The 13,921-nt window shown below is 65.6% G+C and overlaps 1 protein-coding gene across 4 annotated transcripts; it reads right to left on the bottom strand.

The window, feature by feature from the left end:
- Positions 1-2,818: 2,818 nt before the first annotated feature.
- On the bottom strand, positions 2,819-11,694 carry TRIM3 (tripartite motif containing 3). Of its 4 annotated transcripts, none has more exons than XM_058861629.1 (12): positions 11,530-11,694; positions 10,340-10,481; positions 8,389-8,623; positions 7,812-7,972; positions 7,372-7,552; positions 6,308-7,031; positions 5,973-6,076; positions 5,453-5,620; positions 5,192-5,360; positions 4,378-4,448; positions 4,136-4,276; positions 2,819-3,515 (listed from the first exon to the last, which is right to left on the bottom strand). In XM_058861629.1, exons 2-12 carry the CDS (start codon positions 10,465-10,467, stop codon positions 3,363-3,365), a joined length of 2,235 nt encoding a protein of 744 aa, XP_058717612.1. In that variant the 5' UTR covers positions 10,468-10,481; positions 11,530-11,694; the 3' UTR covers positions 2,819-3,362. The 4 variants fall into 4 exon arrangements, with proteins under 4 accessions (XP_058717612.1, XP_058717674.1, XP_058717756.1 ...); XM_058861691.1 differs by lacking the exon at positions 11,530-11,694 and adding an exon at positions 11,266-11,354; XM_058861773.1 differs by lacking the exon at positions 11,530-11,694 and adding an exon at positions 10,762-10,978.
- Between the last annotated feature and the right edge of the window lie 2,227 nt (positions 11,695-13,921).

The raw sequence follows: 13,921 nt of genomic DNA, 5'->3' as shown, positions 1-13,921 counted from the left end.
CGGTACCCCCGGCACCCGGGCACCGCACCGGGACCCGGGCACCACCGGCACCGCACCGGGACCCCGGCACCACCGGCACCCGGGCACCGCACCGGGAACCCCGGTACCCCCGGTACCCCCGGTACCCGGGCACCGCACCGGGAACCCGGCACCACCGGCACCCGGGCACCGCACCGGGAACCCCGGTACCCCCGGTACCCGGGCACCGCACCGGGACCCCGGCACCACCGGCACCGCACCGGGAACCCCGGTACCCCCGGTACTCGAGCACCGCACCGGGAACCCCGGTACCCCCGGTACCCGAGCACCGTACCGGGACCCCGGCACCACCGGCACCGCACCGGCACCCGGGCACCGCACCGGGACCCCCAGCACAGCACCGGGACCCCGGCACCGCACCGGGACTGCACCGGCACCCGGGCACCGCACCGGGACCGCGGCACCACCGGCACCCGGGCACCGGCACCCCCGGCACCGCACCGTGACCCCGGCTCCCCCCGGCTCCCCCGGGACCGCACCGGGACCCCCGGCACCGCACCGGCACCTCCGGCACCCCCGGCACCCCGCCGGACCCTCCCCGGCACGCACCACCGGATTCCCCCGGGGCTCCCGAGCACGGACCGGGAGCCCCAGGCCTTGCCGGCGGCAGGTAGCTCCGGCCCTGGGCGGCAGCGGGAACCGGGCGGAACCGGGGACCTTCCCCCCGGTGATACTCCCGGGGCCGGTGACCCCCGTGCCCACCACCCTGTTCCGGCTGTTCCGGGCGGTCAGCGGGACCCCCGGTGCCCCTAGCGGCATTCCCCCAAGGCACCGGGCCGGTTCCGCCCTGCTGCCCCCGCACTGGCACCGGGACGGGGTCGGGGCAGCACTGGGACTGCCCCGGAACCCCGAAACACTCGGCTGGAGCGGGAGGGTATCGAGGCTCCCGGCTCTCTGCGGAGAGCGGGGGGAGCAGCGATGGTGACACAGGCTGTGCGGGGTCCCTGCACCCCGTGTGGACCACTCTGGTCCTGTAGAGGATCACAGTCCTTTAGTTTGATAAGACTTCCGAGGCTGAGTCCAACCTGTGACTGATCCCCACCTTGTCCCCAGCCCAGAGCCCTGAGTGCCACGTCCAGCCCTTCCTTGGGCACCTCCAGGGATGGGCACTGCAGAGCTCTCTGGGCAGCCCCTTTCAGTACATGGCAGCCCTTCCCATGAAGAAATTCTTCCTGATGTCCAACCTGATCCTCCCCAAACACACCTTGTGGCTGTTTCCTCTTGTCCTGTCACTTGTTTCCTGGGAAGGTGGCCCTGAGCCTCCTTTTCCCCAGGCTGAGCCCCTCTCCCTCCTCCCGCTCCTGGGGCTCCAGCCCCTTCTCCAGCTCTGTTCCCTTCCCTGGACACGCTCCAGTCTCTCTTGCAGGACCCAGAACTCGACACAGCCCTCAAGGGTCTGACAGTTCCCAGCACAGGGGGACAGTCCCTGCCCTGGGCCTGTGGCCACACTGGGGCTGGGACAGTCCAGGTGCCATCGGCCTCTTGCCCACCTGGGCACCCCGGGGCTCGTGTCCAGCCACTGTCACTAGCAACCCCAGGTTCTTTCCCAGCCCCTCTGTCCCAGGCTAAAGTGTTGCAGGGGGTTTTGGTGACCCAAGTGGAAGACCCAGGACTTGCCCATGTTATCCTCACACTGTTGGCCCATTAGTCCAGCCTGTCCAGGTCCCTCTGCACAGCCTTCCTGCCCTCAGCAGATCCACATCTCACCCAAGTGTGTGTGGTCCATGAACTCACTGAGGACACACTCGGTTGCTCCATCCAGATCATTGATGGCTCTGTTGGAAGCGCTGGCCCCAACCCCCCGATGTGGCCCAATTCCCACCCCTCCCTGGGCCTGGCCCTCAGCCAGGTGTTCCCAACAAGGAGCACCTGTCCCAGCCAGGCTGGAGGTCCTCCATGAGAAGCCGGGGAGATGGAGATGTTGCTAAAGGCTTTGCTGAGCGTCAGGCAGGCAGACACACCCACACCTATCCTGCAGGGTCACCCTGTCCCAGCAGGAGACCAAGCAGGTAAGGCAGGACCTGTCTTTCCCAACCCCCAGCTGGATCTGATGCCCTGATTGTACTGCCCATGCCGTGGGACCCACAGGTGATCTGTTCTAGGGCCTTCCCAGCATTAGGACCGAGAACAGGCGTGGACTTCCCTGGATTGTCCCACCAGCCCTGCTTGGGAATAGGGTCACTGGGCACCTCTGAGGCCTGGGAACCCCCGGGGGGCTGGTGGGGAATGATGAGAAGGGTCTGGGTGAGCTCTGCTGCCATCCAGGATTCCCCACGGATGGCCAGAGCTGGAGAGGACCCCTCGGAGCACCTCTGTGACCCCTCTACAGCCCCTATGGCATCCCCAGGGACCCACGGGGTCTGAGCAGCTCAGCAGGTCACTGACCACTGTCTCCTGGGTACACAGACCAGTATGGACCAGTTCCTACTCCTAGTACAGACCACTCTGACCCAGTCTCCATGCCAATATAGTCCAGTCTGACCCAGTACAAGTACGTACCAGTCCAACCCAGACCCTGCTGCCAGCACACAGATCAGTCTAACCCTGTCCCCACTCCCAGTCCAGACCAGTCCAAGCTAGTCCCTGTTCCCAGTCTGTCTCTGTCTGTGCAGATGGGTCAGTGCTGGCAGAATGCCCAGGCCAGGCAGGTGCCCATGGTGCCACTGAGCTCCAGGCACCATTCCTGACCCTGGCACTGTCTGGGGGTGTCCAGCACAGCTGGGAGGGCCCACAGGACATGGGGGGCTGCAGGGCAGGGTGTGTGAAGGACAGGCAGGGCTATGGGGCAGCACAGGGCCAGGGTACTTCCAGAATACTTTATTTTGTACATACAGTTTGTCAGCGTGCGGCAGCCGCCCCACAGCCCCCGGAGCCCCCCGGAGCTGTGGAGCAGCAGTGCAGTGGGGCAGCAGTGCCATGGGGCAGCAGGCACACACAGTCACCCCACAGCTGGGGAGGAGAGCTGGGGAGGTGGGAGGCAGCCCTCAAGGGGCATGGGGCTCTGGACTGGCCACCCCACAGCCCCCCCAAGCCCTTCCAGCAGTTCCCCCTGCCCCTCACACTCCCCACATCTTGGGCACCCTGTCAGTGGGATGCTGGCCCTGCCATGGGGCAGGGTGAGGGGTCAGACCATGACACCAAGGCAGTCCTCACCCCACGGGACGCATCCTCACCCCCCAGGCCTGGCTGCCCCCTGGGATAAAGTGCACATGAAGCCAGGATGGCGCTTGGGGGGCAGGCGAGGCCACGGGGCAGCTGTCACTGCACGCGCCCCGCTGCAGCCGCGGGCTCCGTCCCGCAGCCGCGCCGTGGTGTCCTGCCCGTCACTGCAGGTAGCGATAGGCCTTGAAGCAGTGGTTGCCCGAGTCGGCCACGACAACGTGGCCGTCGGAGGTGAGCGCCAGCCCCTGTGGCCCGTACAGAGGGTCAGCCGCCGTGTTGATGTAGGACAGGAACGAGCCCGCGCTGTCGAACACCTGCAGGAGGTGCACACAGCTGTGCCCACTGGGCTCACGGCCCAGGGACACCCAGCCCCAATGGCCCCCAGACCTGCAGGATGCACTCCCTGCAGGGGGATGTGGTCAAGATGCCCCCTAGGTCTATTCCAGTTAACCCAAGACCCTTCTCAGTTGCTCTCAGGTGACCCCAGATCCCTTCCCAGTCCATCCCAGTTCCTCTCAGTTGGTACAAAACTCTTCCCAGTTCCTCCCAGATGACCCTAGACCCCCATGGAGCACTCCCAGTTGACCTGAGACCCTTTGTTGCTCCCAGTTGACCCTATACCCCTCCCAGTTGACTGCAGACCCTGCATAGACTCTTCCCAATTGACCCAAGATCCTTTTCAGCCGCTTTCACTAAAACTGAGTCGCTTCCTGGTTCCCTGTGGGTGCCCCACAGCGCCTCACAGCAGATCACACGGGCTGGTGGGTCAGGGATGGGATGGGGCCAGTGCTGGGCCCCCTTGGGCTGCAGTGGGGGTATGTGTGCAGGTAGAGGTGTGGGTACAGATGTGTGTGTGCAGGCACAGGTGTCTGCAGGTAAAGGTCAGTGTGCACGTGGGGGTGTGTGTGTGCAGGCACAGGCACAGGTGTGGTACCTGGATGCGGCTGTTGCCCCAGTCAGCCACGATGATGTTGCCATTGCTGTCCACGGCCACCCCTGTGGGTGCGTTGAACTGCCCGTTGCCCTCCCCATGAGACCCGAACTTGAACAGGAACTCGCCCTCTGCGTTGTACACCTGGCGGGCACGGGGGGACAACACATGGGAGTCATGGGGGGTCACTGCAGCACCCTGAGAGCACCAGGGGGATCTCAGCACCTGCCTGTGGCTGCACTCACCTTCACAGAGTGGTTGTGGAAATCAGTCACCACGATCTCATTCTTGTTGTTGACAGCCACAAAATGGGGTCCTCGGGAGACAAAGAAAGCTCAGCCCAAACGGGGCACAGGGAACTCATCCCCAATACTGGGGGACTCAGCCCCAGGACTGGGGGGGGCTCAGCTCTGAGGGGAATGGCAGGGTTCAGCCCTGGCCCCATGGCAGGACCAAGATGGACCCAGAGCCCTGAGGCATGGACAGAGCTCGAACTCAGAGCCCCCAGGATGGAGATACTGCTAGAAACTGAGCCCAGAGCCCCAGCCCAGAACTGAGAATCTAGAACCCAGACCCACAGTCTGTATCCAGAACCAAACCCAGTGCCCCAGTCTAGGACACAGAGCTCAGAACCCAGACCCAAACCCAGAACTGAGCCCAGAATCTGGAACTGCATCCCAGAACCAAACCCTAAACTCAGAGTCTGGGATCTCAGTCCTGAACCAGAACCCAGATAGAACCTGAAACTGGATCACCAGCCCAGAGCCCTGAACCTGATGATGCTGGACCCAGAACCAGACGCTGGCTCCCTGTCCAGCCCCAAAACTCAAACCAGAGCTCAGAACAAGCCCCCGAGCCCAGAACCTAAACCCACAGCCCAGAACTGGATGCAGAAAGCCAGTCTAGAACTGGAGCCTGGATCTGTCCCCCAGCCTCAGGCCATTCTTGGGGGTCCCAGAGCCACCAGCCACCCCAGCAATGTGGAGCACACAGTCCTTGCCTGCCCTGGTGCCTGGGGAGCCCAAGGAGGGCTCACAGTGGGGGGGTCCCAGGGAATACCTGCAAACTGGCGCTCAGCAGTGCCACGGGAGCCAAAACGTGCCACCAGCTTCCCATTGGGCTGGAAGATGAAGACGCAGCAAGCCTTGTTGTCCACCACGATGATGTGCCCATTGCGGTCCACGGCGACGCCCTTGGGGCCCATCAGCCGCCCAGCGCCCAGCTTTGTCTGGGGGGGACACAGAGTCAAGGTGGGAGGCGCCATGGGCACCCCCACCCCACAGCTCCCCACTCAGATCCTGCAGCCCTGCTTTCCCTCACCTTGAACTTGCCCTCAGGTGAGAACACACTGACCCAGCGGTTGTCGTAGTCGGCCACGATGATGTCACCATTGGTGTCCACCGAGACCCCCGTGGGGCGCTGGAGCTGCCCTGGGGAACGCCCCCGCACCCCGAAACGCAGCCGGAACTGCCCCTCGTTACTGAACACCTGGGGGGGCAGCAGGGTCAGGGGAACCGGGGGGAAACTCCTCCACACACTGAAACACAGCCAGAACTGCCCCTCACTGCACAACAACTGTAGGGGCAAGGAGGGAGCAGGGGGAGTCAGTGGGGGTCCTGGGAGAGTTCAGGGATCCCGGGAGGGGACCATACCTGCACACATTGGTTACTGCTGATGGGGTCAGTGGGGTCATGGGGATCCAGGGTTACCCGGGGGGTTCCCGTGGGGGGTCCCAGGGGTCCATATCTGCATGCACTGGTTGTTGCTGTCGGGGTCAGTGGGGTCAACAGAAGTCAGAGTGGGTCCTGGGGAAGTCTGGAGGTCCCAAGGGTTTCCATACCTGCACGCACTGGTTGTTGCTGTCGGCCACGACGATGCGGCCGGCGCTGGATGTGGAGATCCCCTGCAGGTTGGTGAACTCGCCCTTCTCCCGGCCACGGCTGCCTGCAGGCACCGGTCAGGGGGGCACATGGGGCCCCAGGAGACCACTCACCACCCTGGCAAACCCCTGCAAGCCCCTGGGGCCCTCCACCCCACCCCACCCAGGGAGCCATGAAGAGCCCAGGGAGACCCCACCACCTTGGGGAGTCCCTTCGGCTGTGGAGACCCCTAACGAGACCCCCCATCATCCCAAGACACCCCCATTACCCCAGGACCCTCCGTGGCCCCGCTCACCGACGCGGAAGATGAGCTCGTCCTCGATGGGATTCTCCTTGCGCTTGGCACTGCCGTACATGCTGGCGGGGCGGCGCAGGGCCTTCTGCCGCACGTGCCCCCCACCTGGGGACTTGACACGGCGCTTGGCCTCCTCGGGGGACGGGGGAACGTCGCTGGGCCGCAGGGCGCGCGCGCGGAAGGGGGAGCCGCGCACGGGCTGCCCGTACAGCAGGATGGACAGCACAAAGTCACCCTCGGTGCGCGGCGTGTACACCAGCTCGTAGGTGCCGTTGCGGTTGTCCTGCACCTCGGCCTCAGCCGCGGCGCCGTCGGGGCCCGTCACGGCGAAGCGCAGGCGGGCTCCGCCGCTGCGCACCAGCGCCCCGTCCTTGTCCTTGGTGGTGACGCTGAGTGAGCAGGGCTGCCCCACCACAGCCTGGCGCAGCCCCTCGCCCGTGGCCACCGTGGTGTGCGCCGTGGCGCTGGTGGTCAGCAGCGCGCCCAGGTTCTGGATGGAGCGGCGCAGCCCCTCGGGCTCCGCGTGGAACTCGAGCTGCGCGTTCTCCTGCGGGTGCTCGGGGAAGGGCCGTGCCGCCAGCTCCCGCAGCCGCTCGCCCATCTGCTTCTGCACCAACAGCACCTCCGTGGCTGAGCCGTGGTGCAGCGCCTGCTCTGTGAACGCGCAGCTGCTCAGGATGCTCTCCTGGCCCTGCCGCAGCACCTCCAGCTGCGCCTCCAGCACCTGTGGGACCACAAGATCACCTGTAGCAGCGGGTGGGACCCCGGTGCCGGCACCCACACATCCTGGCCCTGCTGCAGCACCTCCAGCTGCACCTCCATGCATCCTGTGGGAATGGCACATCTCTGTGGTGCTGGTGTGTGCCCCCCACACCCAGCACCCCTAACCAATGCTCCACCTGTACCCCACCTGCATCCCAGCCGCAGCAACAGCCACAGCGCTGGTGCTGCACTGGGACCCCAACTGTTGCACCGGTGAGGCCACTGGCACTGGGGTATGGCTGGGGCACCCACACACCCTCCCAGGAAGGGCTGGTGAAGGCACAGAGCCACAGGTGTGTTACCTGCTGCTTGGCAGCACAGGTGGCCTCCAGGTCGCGAAGCAGCACCTCCCGCCGCTGTCGCAGTGCCGCTTCCAGCTCCTCGAAGCTGCTCCCGATCTCCGCCTCAGCCTCAGCCCGACGCTGCCCCAGCTGCCGGCTGATCTCGGCCACCAGCCCCACAGCTGCTGCCAGCTGTGGAAGCCTGGGGAGACACGGGGACCCCCTGAACTCCCAAACCCCCACCAACCCCACCTGAACCCTGAAGCTCCCCACAGCACCCACATCCAGCTGTGGTATCCTTCAGGAGGACCTGGGGACTCCCTGAACCCTGAAACCCCAAAGTACCCGTGATGCCCTCAGCCACCCCTCCCCTTGTACCATGTGTGGGTGGCATCAAGCTGGCGCTGCAACCAGTGGGAATGGGGCCATGGGGACCCCCAGGGAACCCCTGGGCCCCGTACCTGGCGCGCACAGCGTCGAGCTGGTGCTGCAGGGCTGCCTTGTGCTGCTCCAGCACATCACGCAGCGGCACGGTGCGGTGGTCCCGATGCTCCCGCCTCTCCCCCTCCGTGCACTCCCGGCACATGGCTGTCTCACAGGGCTCGCAGTAGAACTCCATCACCTGCCACACCTGTGCTCACCTGCTGCCCCAAACCCAGCCCGAAGGACCCTGCAGCCCACCCCAAACTACCTCCTGAGCCCACACAGCCTCTCCCAGACTCCCTGGACCACTGCAGCCTCCCCAGACCCCCTCCGGACCCTTTCTCCAAGGCCTGCAGCCCCACCGATCCCCTTGACCCTCACAGCCCTTCCCGATCCTCACAGACCTCATCAGCCTTCCCCAGATCCCAGCCCGGCTAAAGCCTTTCCAGCTCCTGCAGGTCCCCAGTTCCCCTGAGTTACATCAGCCCCCTGGACCGCCCCAGCCCTCCCAGACCCCTGCAGCCCCACCAGGTCCCTGTGGCCACTCCCAAACACCCTGAGCCCTTACAGTCCCCTGCAGCCTTCCCAGCCCCTCCCCGGCCCCTCGGCCCCCACCTTTCCCTCGTGGTTCGGGCAGCAGAGCGGCTGCCCCGTGGCGGCACCCAGGGGGGGCAGGGGTGCAGGGGGGGCCCCGCGGGGGTCAGGGTCCCGCTGCAGCACCTCCATCAGGTTGGTGATGAAGAAGTTGTTGGGCAGAGCCGGGACTCCCCGCTCGGGCAGGATCGAGGTCTGGCGGCACACGGGGCACGACAGGGACAGGCTCTGGGCCGGAATGTAGTTCTGCAGACACCTGGGGTCACAGGGGTCACATGGGGCATGACAGGGACACACTCTGGGCCAGGACATGAAGGGGGCAGGGACAGGAATGGGGGCTGTGGGGGCACATGGGGTACATGGGCACAGATATAGGGACAACAGGGGGACAGATGAGGGGATGGATGGGGGACAGGACCCGGTGGGGACTGGGGAGGTAGGATGGCAGTGGGGACAGAACAGGGGGATGAAGGGACAGATGGACGGACAGGGAGACAGGGGAATGGAGAGGCAGGTTGATAGGGGGACAGAAGGGGGAACATGCCACCTAGGGTTGGGGGCCAATAGAGAGTGGGATTGACAGATGAACATGAGGGTCAGGGTGCAGGACAAGGGCACATGGACAGGCCTGGGGACAGGCAGTGGCACAGGGACAGGTGGATGGACGGGGGGGCTGCACACAGTGACAGTGGGAGAGGGGGCAGCAGGACAGACAGACAGGGCGACGAGAACACAGAGAGAGGGGAGCAACGAGCTAGACAGGAGGGTTGGGGGGCAGGCAGAGAGCACAGGAGAGATGGCAGGGCTGCACAGTGTCACACTGGGGTGCAAGAGGGGGACAGACGGACAGACAGATGGGGGAGCTGCGCAGGGTCACACTAGGATTGGAGACACAGATGGACAGACAGACAGGAGGGCTATGTGGCGTCACACCAGGTGGGGGAGCGGCGGAGGAGCACAGTCAGACAGATGGACAGGATGGACATGAGGCAGCAGTGCCAGTGCCCCTGGGGAGATGACGGATGGAGGATGGATGATGGATGGATGGATGGATGGATGGATGGATGGATGGATGGATGGATGGATGGATGGACGGAGCAGGATCATAGGGCTCTGGGAGCACAGAGAGAGGGGGCCATCAGCAACAAGACCCCCCCTATTTGGGGACCCCAGCCACAGCACCCCCAGCACCCACGGTCAGGGGCTCAGGGGCTGTGGAGCCCTCGCAGAGAAGTGGGATGTGGGGGGCACTGGGGTTCCAGCACTGCCATGGGCCATGGAATGCAGGGGGGGTCCCAGCCCCCAGCTCTGGGGGCACAGGGAAGCTCAACCCCATCTCTCAGTGGGGAGGGCAGGGAGTGCAGGGGGCCTGGCTCATCACCAGCAGGGAGCCAGGGGGACTCTGCTCACACTGCAGGTTTAGGGGGTGTAGGAGAGGTGCAACACTGAGGGTCCAACCAGCAGTGTCAGGGTGCAGGCTCCGGGACACAGGGGGATGCAGCGAGGCAGAGGGGGCTAGGTGCACCGGGGGGCAGAGGGCAAGGATGCTGGGGCAGGTGATGCAGAGCTGCAGCAAGGACATGGGGGGTGCACTGGGAGGGCTGCAGGGGCAGGACTGCAGTCAGGACTCAGTAGGGTGCAAGGGGGCCCAAGGCACAGTGGGGATATGCTGGGGATGGACCCTGGCAGGGTGCAGAGGGCAAGGGAGGGATGTTGGGGTGCTCAGAGACAGAGTGAGGATGGAGAGTGGGTGCCAGGACACAGAGGGTACACTGGGGGTGCGGTAGGGTGGAGGGAGGAAGTGTAATGAGGGTCCCACCTCTGACAGAAGGTGTGCAGGCAGGGATTGGGTTCAGGGGGTGCAGGAGAGACTCAGGAGGGGTTCAGGAGGTCCTGTCTCACAGAAAGCGTGCAGGTAGGGATGGGGTTTGGGAGGATGCAGGGGGCTCAGGGTGAGTTCAGGAGGTCCCACCTCTCGCAGAAGGTGTGCAGGCAGGGCAGCACCTTGGGGTTGCAGTAGCGGTCGAGGCAAATGCTGCAGATCAGGAACTGTTGGTCAATCTGCCGCACCACCGGGCTGGCGGGCTCGTGGCGGGCCATGGTGGCTCCTCAGCCTGGGAGGCACACCACAGTGAGGGGCAGGGACCCTGCAACCCCCATGGGGCTCCGTGGCACCCCAAAGCCACTCCCAGCCCCAACCCACCGTGCCACACCACCCCCACCCACCTCACAGGCTCATGGTGGGTCGTGGCAGACCCTCAGCCTGAGAATAGGGGGGAATTTAAATGCGTGGGAGGTACCACGAGGCACCCTGCAGCCCACCACTCAACCCACAGTGCCCCACAGCCCCCCGCCCACCCCACAGCCTCACAGAGGGCCACATCGGACACTCACCCTGTGGCATGAGGGCTCAGCACCCTGGGGCGCCCACAGCCCCGACCCACGGCACCCACAGCACTCACCCCAATCATCCCACAGCACCTGGCCCCACAGACGCCTTGTGGGGCACACACGGGAACTCCCCACGGCCCCCACCGTGCCCATGACCCCCGGGCATCCAAAGCCAGCCCCACGCGTGTCCCCCAGCTTCACACAGCACCCTGCCCCACGGCACCACCCCACCCAGCCCCCTGCTCCTGGGCACCCACTCATCCCACGGCCCCCACCGCTTCTGCCCCCCAGAACCCGCCCCCCATCCCTGGAAACCAATCTCCTGCCCCACGGGGCACCCCCAGCACCCACCCTCCTGCCCCGCGGGGCACACCCCAACCCCACCACCCTCCTCCCGAGCCCCCCAGCACCCACCCAAGCCCCCATCCCACGGGACACTCATCACCCCATGTCCCCTGTGCCCCACAGACCCCCCCCCGCCCCCTGTCCCTCGCCCCCTCCCCTCACTCCGGCCCCGCTCCGGGCGCTGCGGCGGCTCCGCGCTCCAGGCCCCGGCCCCGCCCCGGCCGCCATTGTGCGGCACCGCCCCCCCCGCGGCACCGGCCCAGGGCCCGGCCCGGGGGTCCCGCACCCCGCGGCTGCCGCGGGGGTCTCTGCCCGCAGCGATCCCACCCCGCACGCCCTTTGCACGCCCTTTGCACGCCCCACGCGTGGCCTCCGGCGCTCAGCACCCCCGCGCCGGGCCCAGCGGCACCCCCGGGCCGCACTCACCCGCCCCGCAGCCCCCTCCTCGCTCCAGCCCGCGCCGCGGGACCCCACGGCGCATCCTCGGCCCCGGCCCGGGATGCGACAGGGAGGCGGCCGGGCCGGGCGGCACCAAGCGCGCTCCGGAGGGGGAGCTTAAACGCGCCACCGCTTCCCCGTTTTGCGGAACCAGCCCCTGAGGCCGCCCCGCTCGGGGCTGGCGAGGCGACGCCGCAGGACGCCTTGCCGCCCCGAACTGGGGGCTTCGCGGGGAGGGTCCCGTCGAAAGCGGGTAAAGTGACCCCTCAGCCCCCCCCTCCCAACATCAGTGGTTTCGCCTGGGCTGTGGCTCTGCAGCTGGGGGGGGCTCCGCGCATCCAGGGGTACCCGGCTGTTGCCACGGCAACCACATCCCGACCCCGAATTTGGGGGGCTTGACCCCAGATTGGAGGGGGAATAGGACTGGGGAATGTGGGCATCCACTGGTGGGTGGGGGCATGGCGGGGCGGGGGGGGGGGTCACCAAGCACAGGGTGACCGGTGGTATAAATTGGGAAGTAGGAGGAATATAAAAGGGGGATAAAGGGGGAATAAAGGTAAGCCGAACAGGCGGATATAAAGGGGGGCGAGGGAGATGCGCCGGTAAAAAGAGGGGTACAACAAGGTTATAGAGGGGTTATACAGTGTAAAGAAAGTACAGGCGGGGTACAAAGGGGCTTATAAAGGGGGAGATAGGAGTAAAACCAGAGCCCAGTAGGCCCATCCCAGCCCCTCAGTTTGTAGGGAGCCCACACTTCTTCCCACCTGCCACAGCTCCTCTTCCATGTGGGACCCCCCTCATCACCATCACCCCCCTCAGCCGGTACCCCTGCACCCCGCGGAGCAGAGGCCCCACCCCATTCAGGACGTGGCATCAAGCCCACCTGCTACAGCTTCCAGGGGAATCCCAGCAGGCTCCTGCCTGCTTCCTTTGGGTGAGACACGTGGGACAGTGAGCAGGCCCTCATGGACAGGGCATCCTGGCAGATCTGGAGCTCGAGGGGCGCAGAGGGGGTGCCCCTATCCCCAGACAGGTCACTGCAGGAGAGGGCACTGGGGGAATGATGGCGACGGGGACAGGAAGGTTCTGACACGGCCCAGCACATGGACCCCCAGCCCTCTGGGGACCCACTGGGGAGAAGCAGCTCCAGGATGGACCCAGAGCTCTGACGTGAACCAGCCCCCAATAAATCTGTCCCCATCCACATGGGGGGCCCCAGCATGGTCCCCTGACCCTCCACCTTGGCCTCGGTGTCTGGAAGGTTCCGCAGCCAGGCCAGACCTGGTTGTGCAGCCAGCACAGTCCCCCAGGCAAAAGGATGATAGTGAGGGTGACAGGGGGGCAACCTGTCCTGGAGTATGGGACCCACGCCCAGGACCTTCCACTCCCAGCCAGGCACCGCCAGAAGCAGCAGAAGGCGCTGAGGCTCAGCGTGTCCCACCTACAGCACAGTGGAGATCAGGTGCTGGGACATCTGCAGCACAGGAGGATCAAGTGGGTACCCCTCCACCAAGGACCTCCTCTGGCCCTCCACTCTCACCTCCAGTGGCTCCTCATCCCTGCAGCGACCCCCGGTCCTTCCCCAGTATCCCACATGACCTGGTGGATGGGCCTGGGGGGACAGAGCAGGTGCCTGGGAACAGCCCTCATCTCTTGGAGGGCAGACACCCAGCTGACTCCAGTAGCTCAGTACGGCCAGGGATTGCCCACATCCATGCCTGGAGGGTGGCAGGACTCCATAGGAAGGTTTCGGTGTTCTGCGGGGGTCAGGGTTGTGGGGCAGAGGGTGTCCAGGAAGAAGGTTCAGGGGAGGGTTGGGAATCTCCTGGGGTTTTCTGGAGGGAGTGTCACAGGGTCCAGTCAGTGTCCTGGGGGGTGTCCAGGGGTCCCAGGGGAACAGCAGCTACAGTGGCAATAGGTTGAAGGGCAATGGAGTGCACTGGATGGCACCAGCCTGGGGAAGGGGAATCTATCCTGTGGGACCCCGGAGCCCTCAGTGCCCCCAGTGGGACAGTGGTGATGGTGCCAGGAACCCTCGGCTGATCCCACCCAGCTTCCCCCGCCAGGGCTGCCCATCCTGTCCCCATTCACTCCCACCTGGTCCTGGTTCCTGCTGCTGCCACAGGGCTGGAGCAAGGGGTGGCTCCCCTCGTCAGGCACAAGTGAGCAGGGTCACCCCAAGCCCCTCGCTCGCCCCCCAGAGCTCCCCTGCTCCAGCTTGTTCCCCTTCCGAGCCTGGGACCCCACAAACAGCAGACAGACCCCCTCGCCCTAGGGCTCAGTAACAGAGTCCTCACTGTTATGGGGCTCATGCCCCTGTCTCCCACCCACCCAGGCAGCCCCAGAACGTAGGTGCAGCCCCTCCTTGTCCCACCTGTAG

The sequence above is a fragment of the Poecile atricapillus genome, chromosome 1 (genome assembly GCF_030490865.1).
Source record: "Poecile atricapillus isolate bPoeAtr1 chromosome 1, bPoeAtr1.hap1, whole genome shotgun sequence".
Lineage (NCBI taxonomy): Eukaryota > Metazoa > Chordata > Aves > Passeriformes > Paridae > Poecile > Poecile atricapillus.
Note: the sequence above shows the minus strand (reverse complement) of the source record. Positions and strands in the feature narration are given on the sequence as shown.

Excerpts from the sequence above, each read along its gene's own strand:
- TRIM3 (XM_058861629.1), bottom strand. The coding sequence starts at position 10,467 with ATGGCCCGCCACGAGCCCGCCAGCCCGGTGGTGCGGCAGATTGACCAA. Across the intron at positions 5,621-5,972 it reads GCAACAACCAGTGCGTGCAG|GTGTTCAGTAACGAGGGGCA; the intron begins GTATGGAAACCC and ends CTGCCCCCCCAG. Across the intron at positions 4,277-4,377 it reads TCCACAACCACTCTGTGAAG|GTGTACAACGCAGAGGGCGA; the intron begins GTGAGTGCAGCC and ends CGTGCCCGCCAG.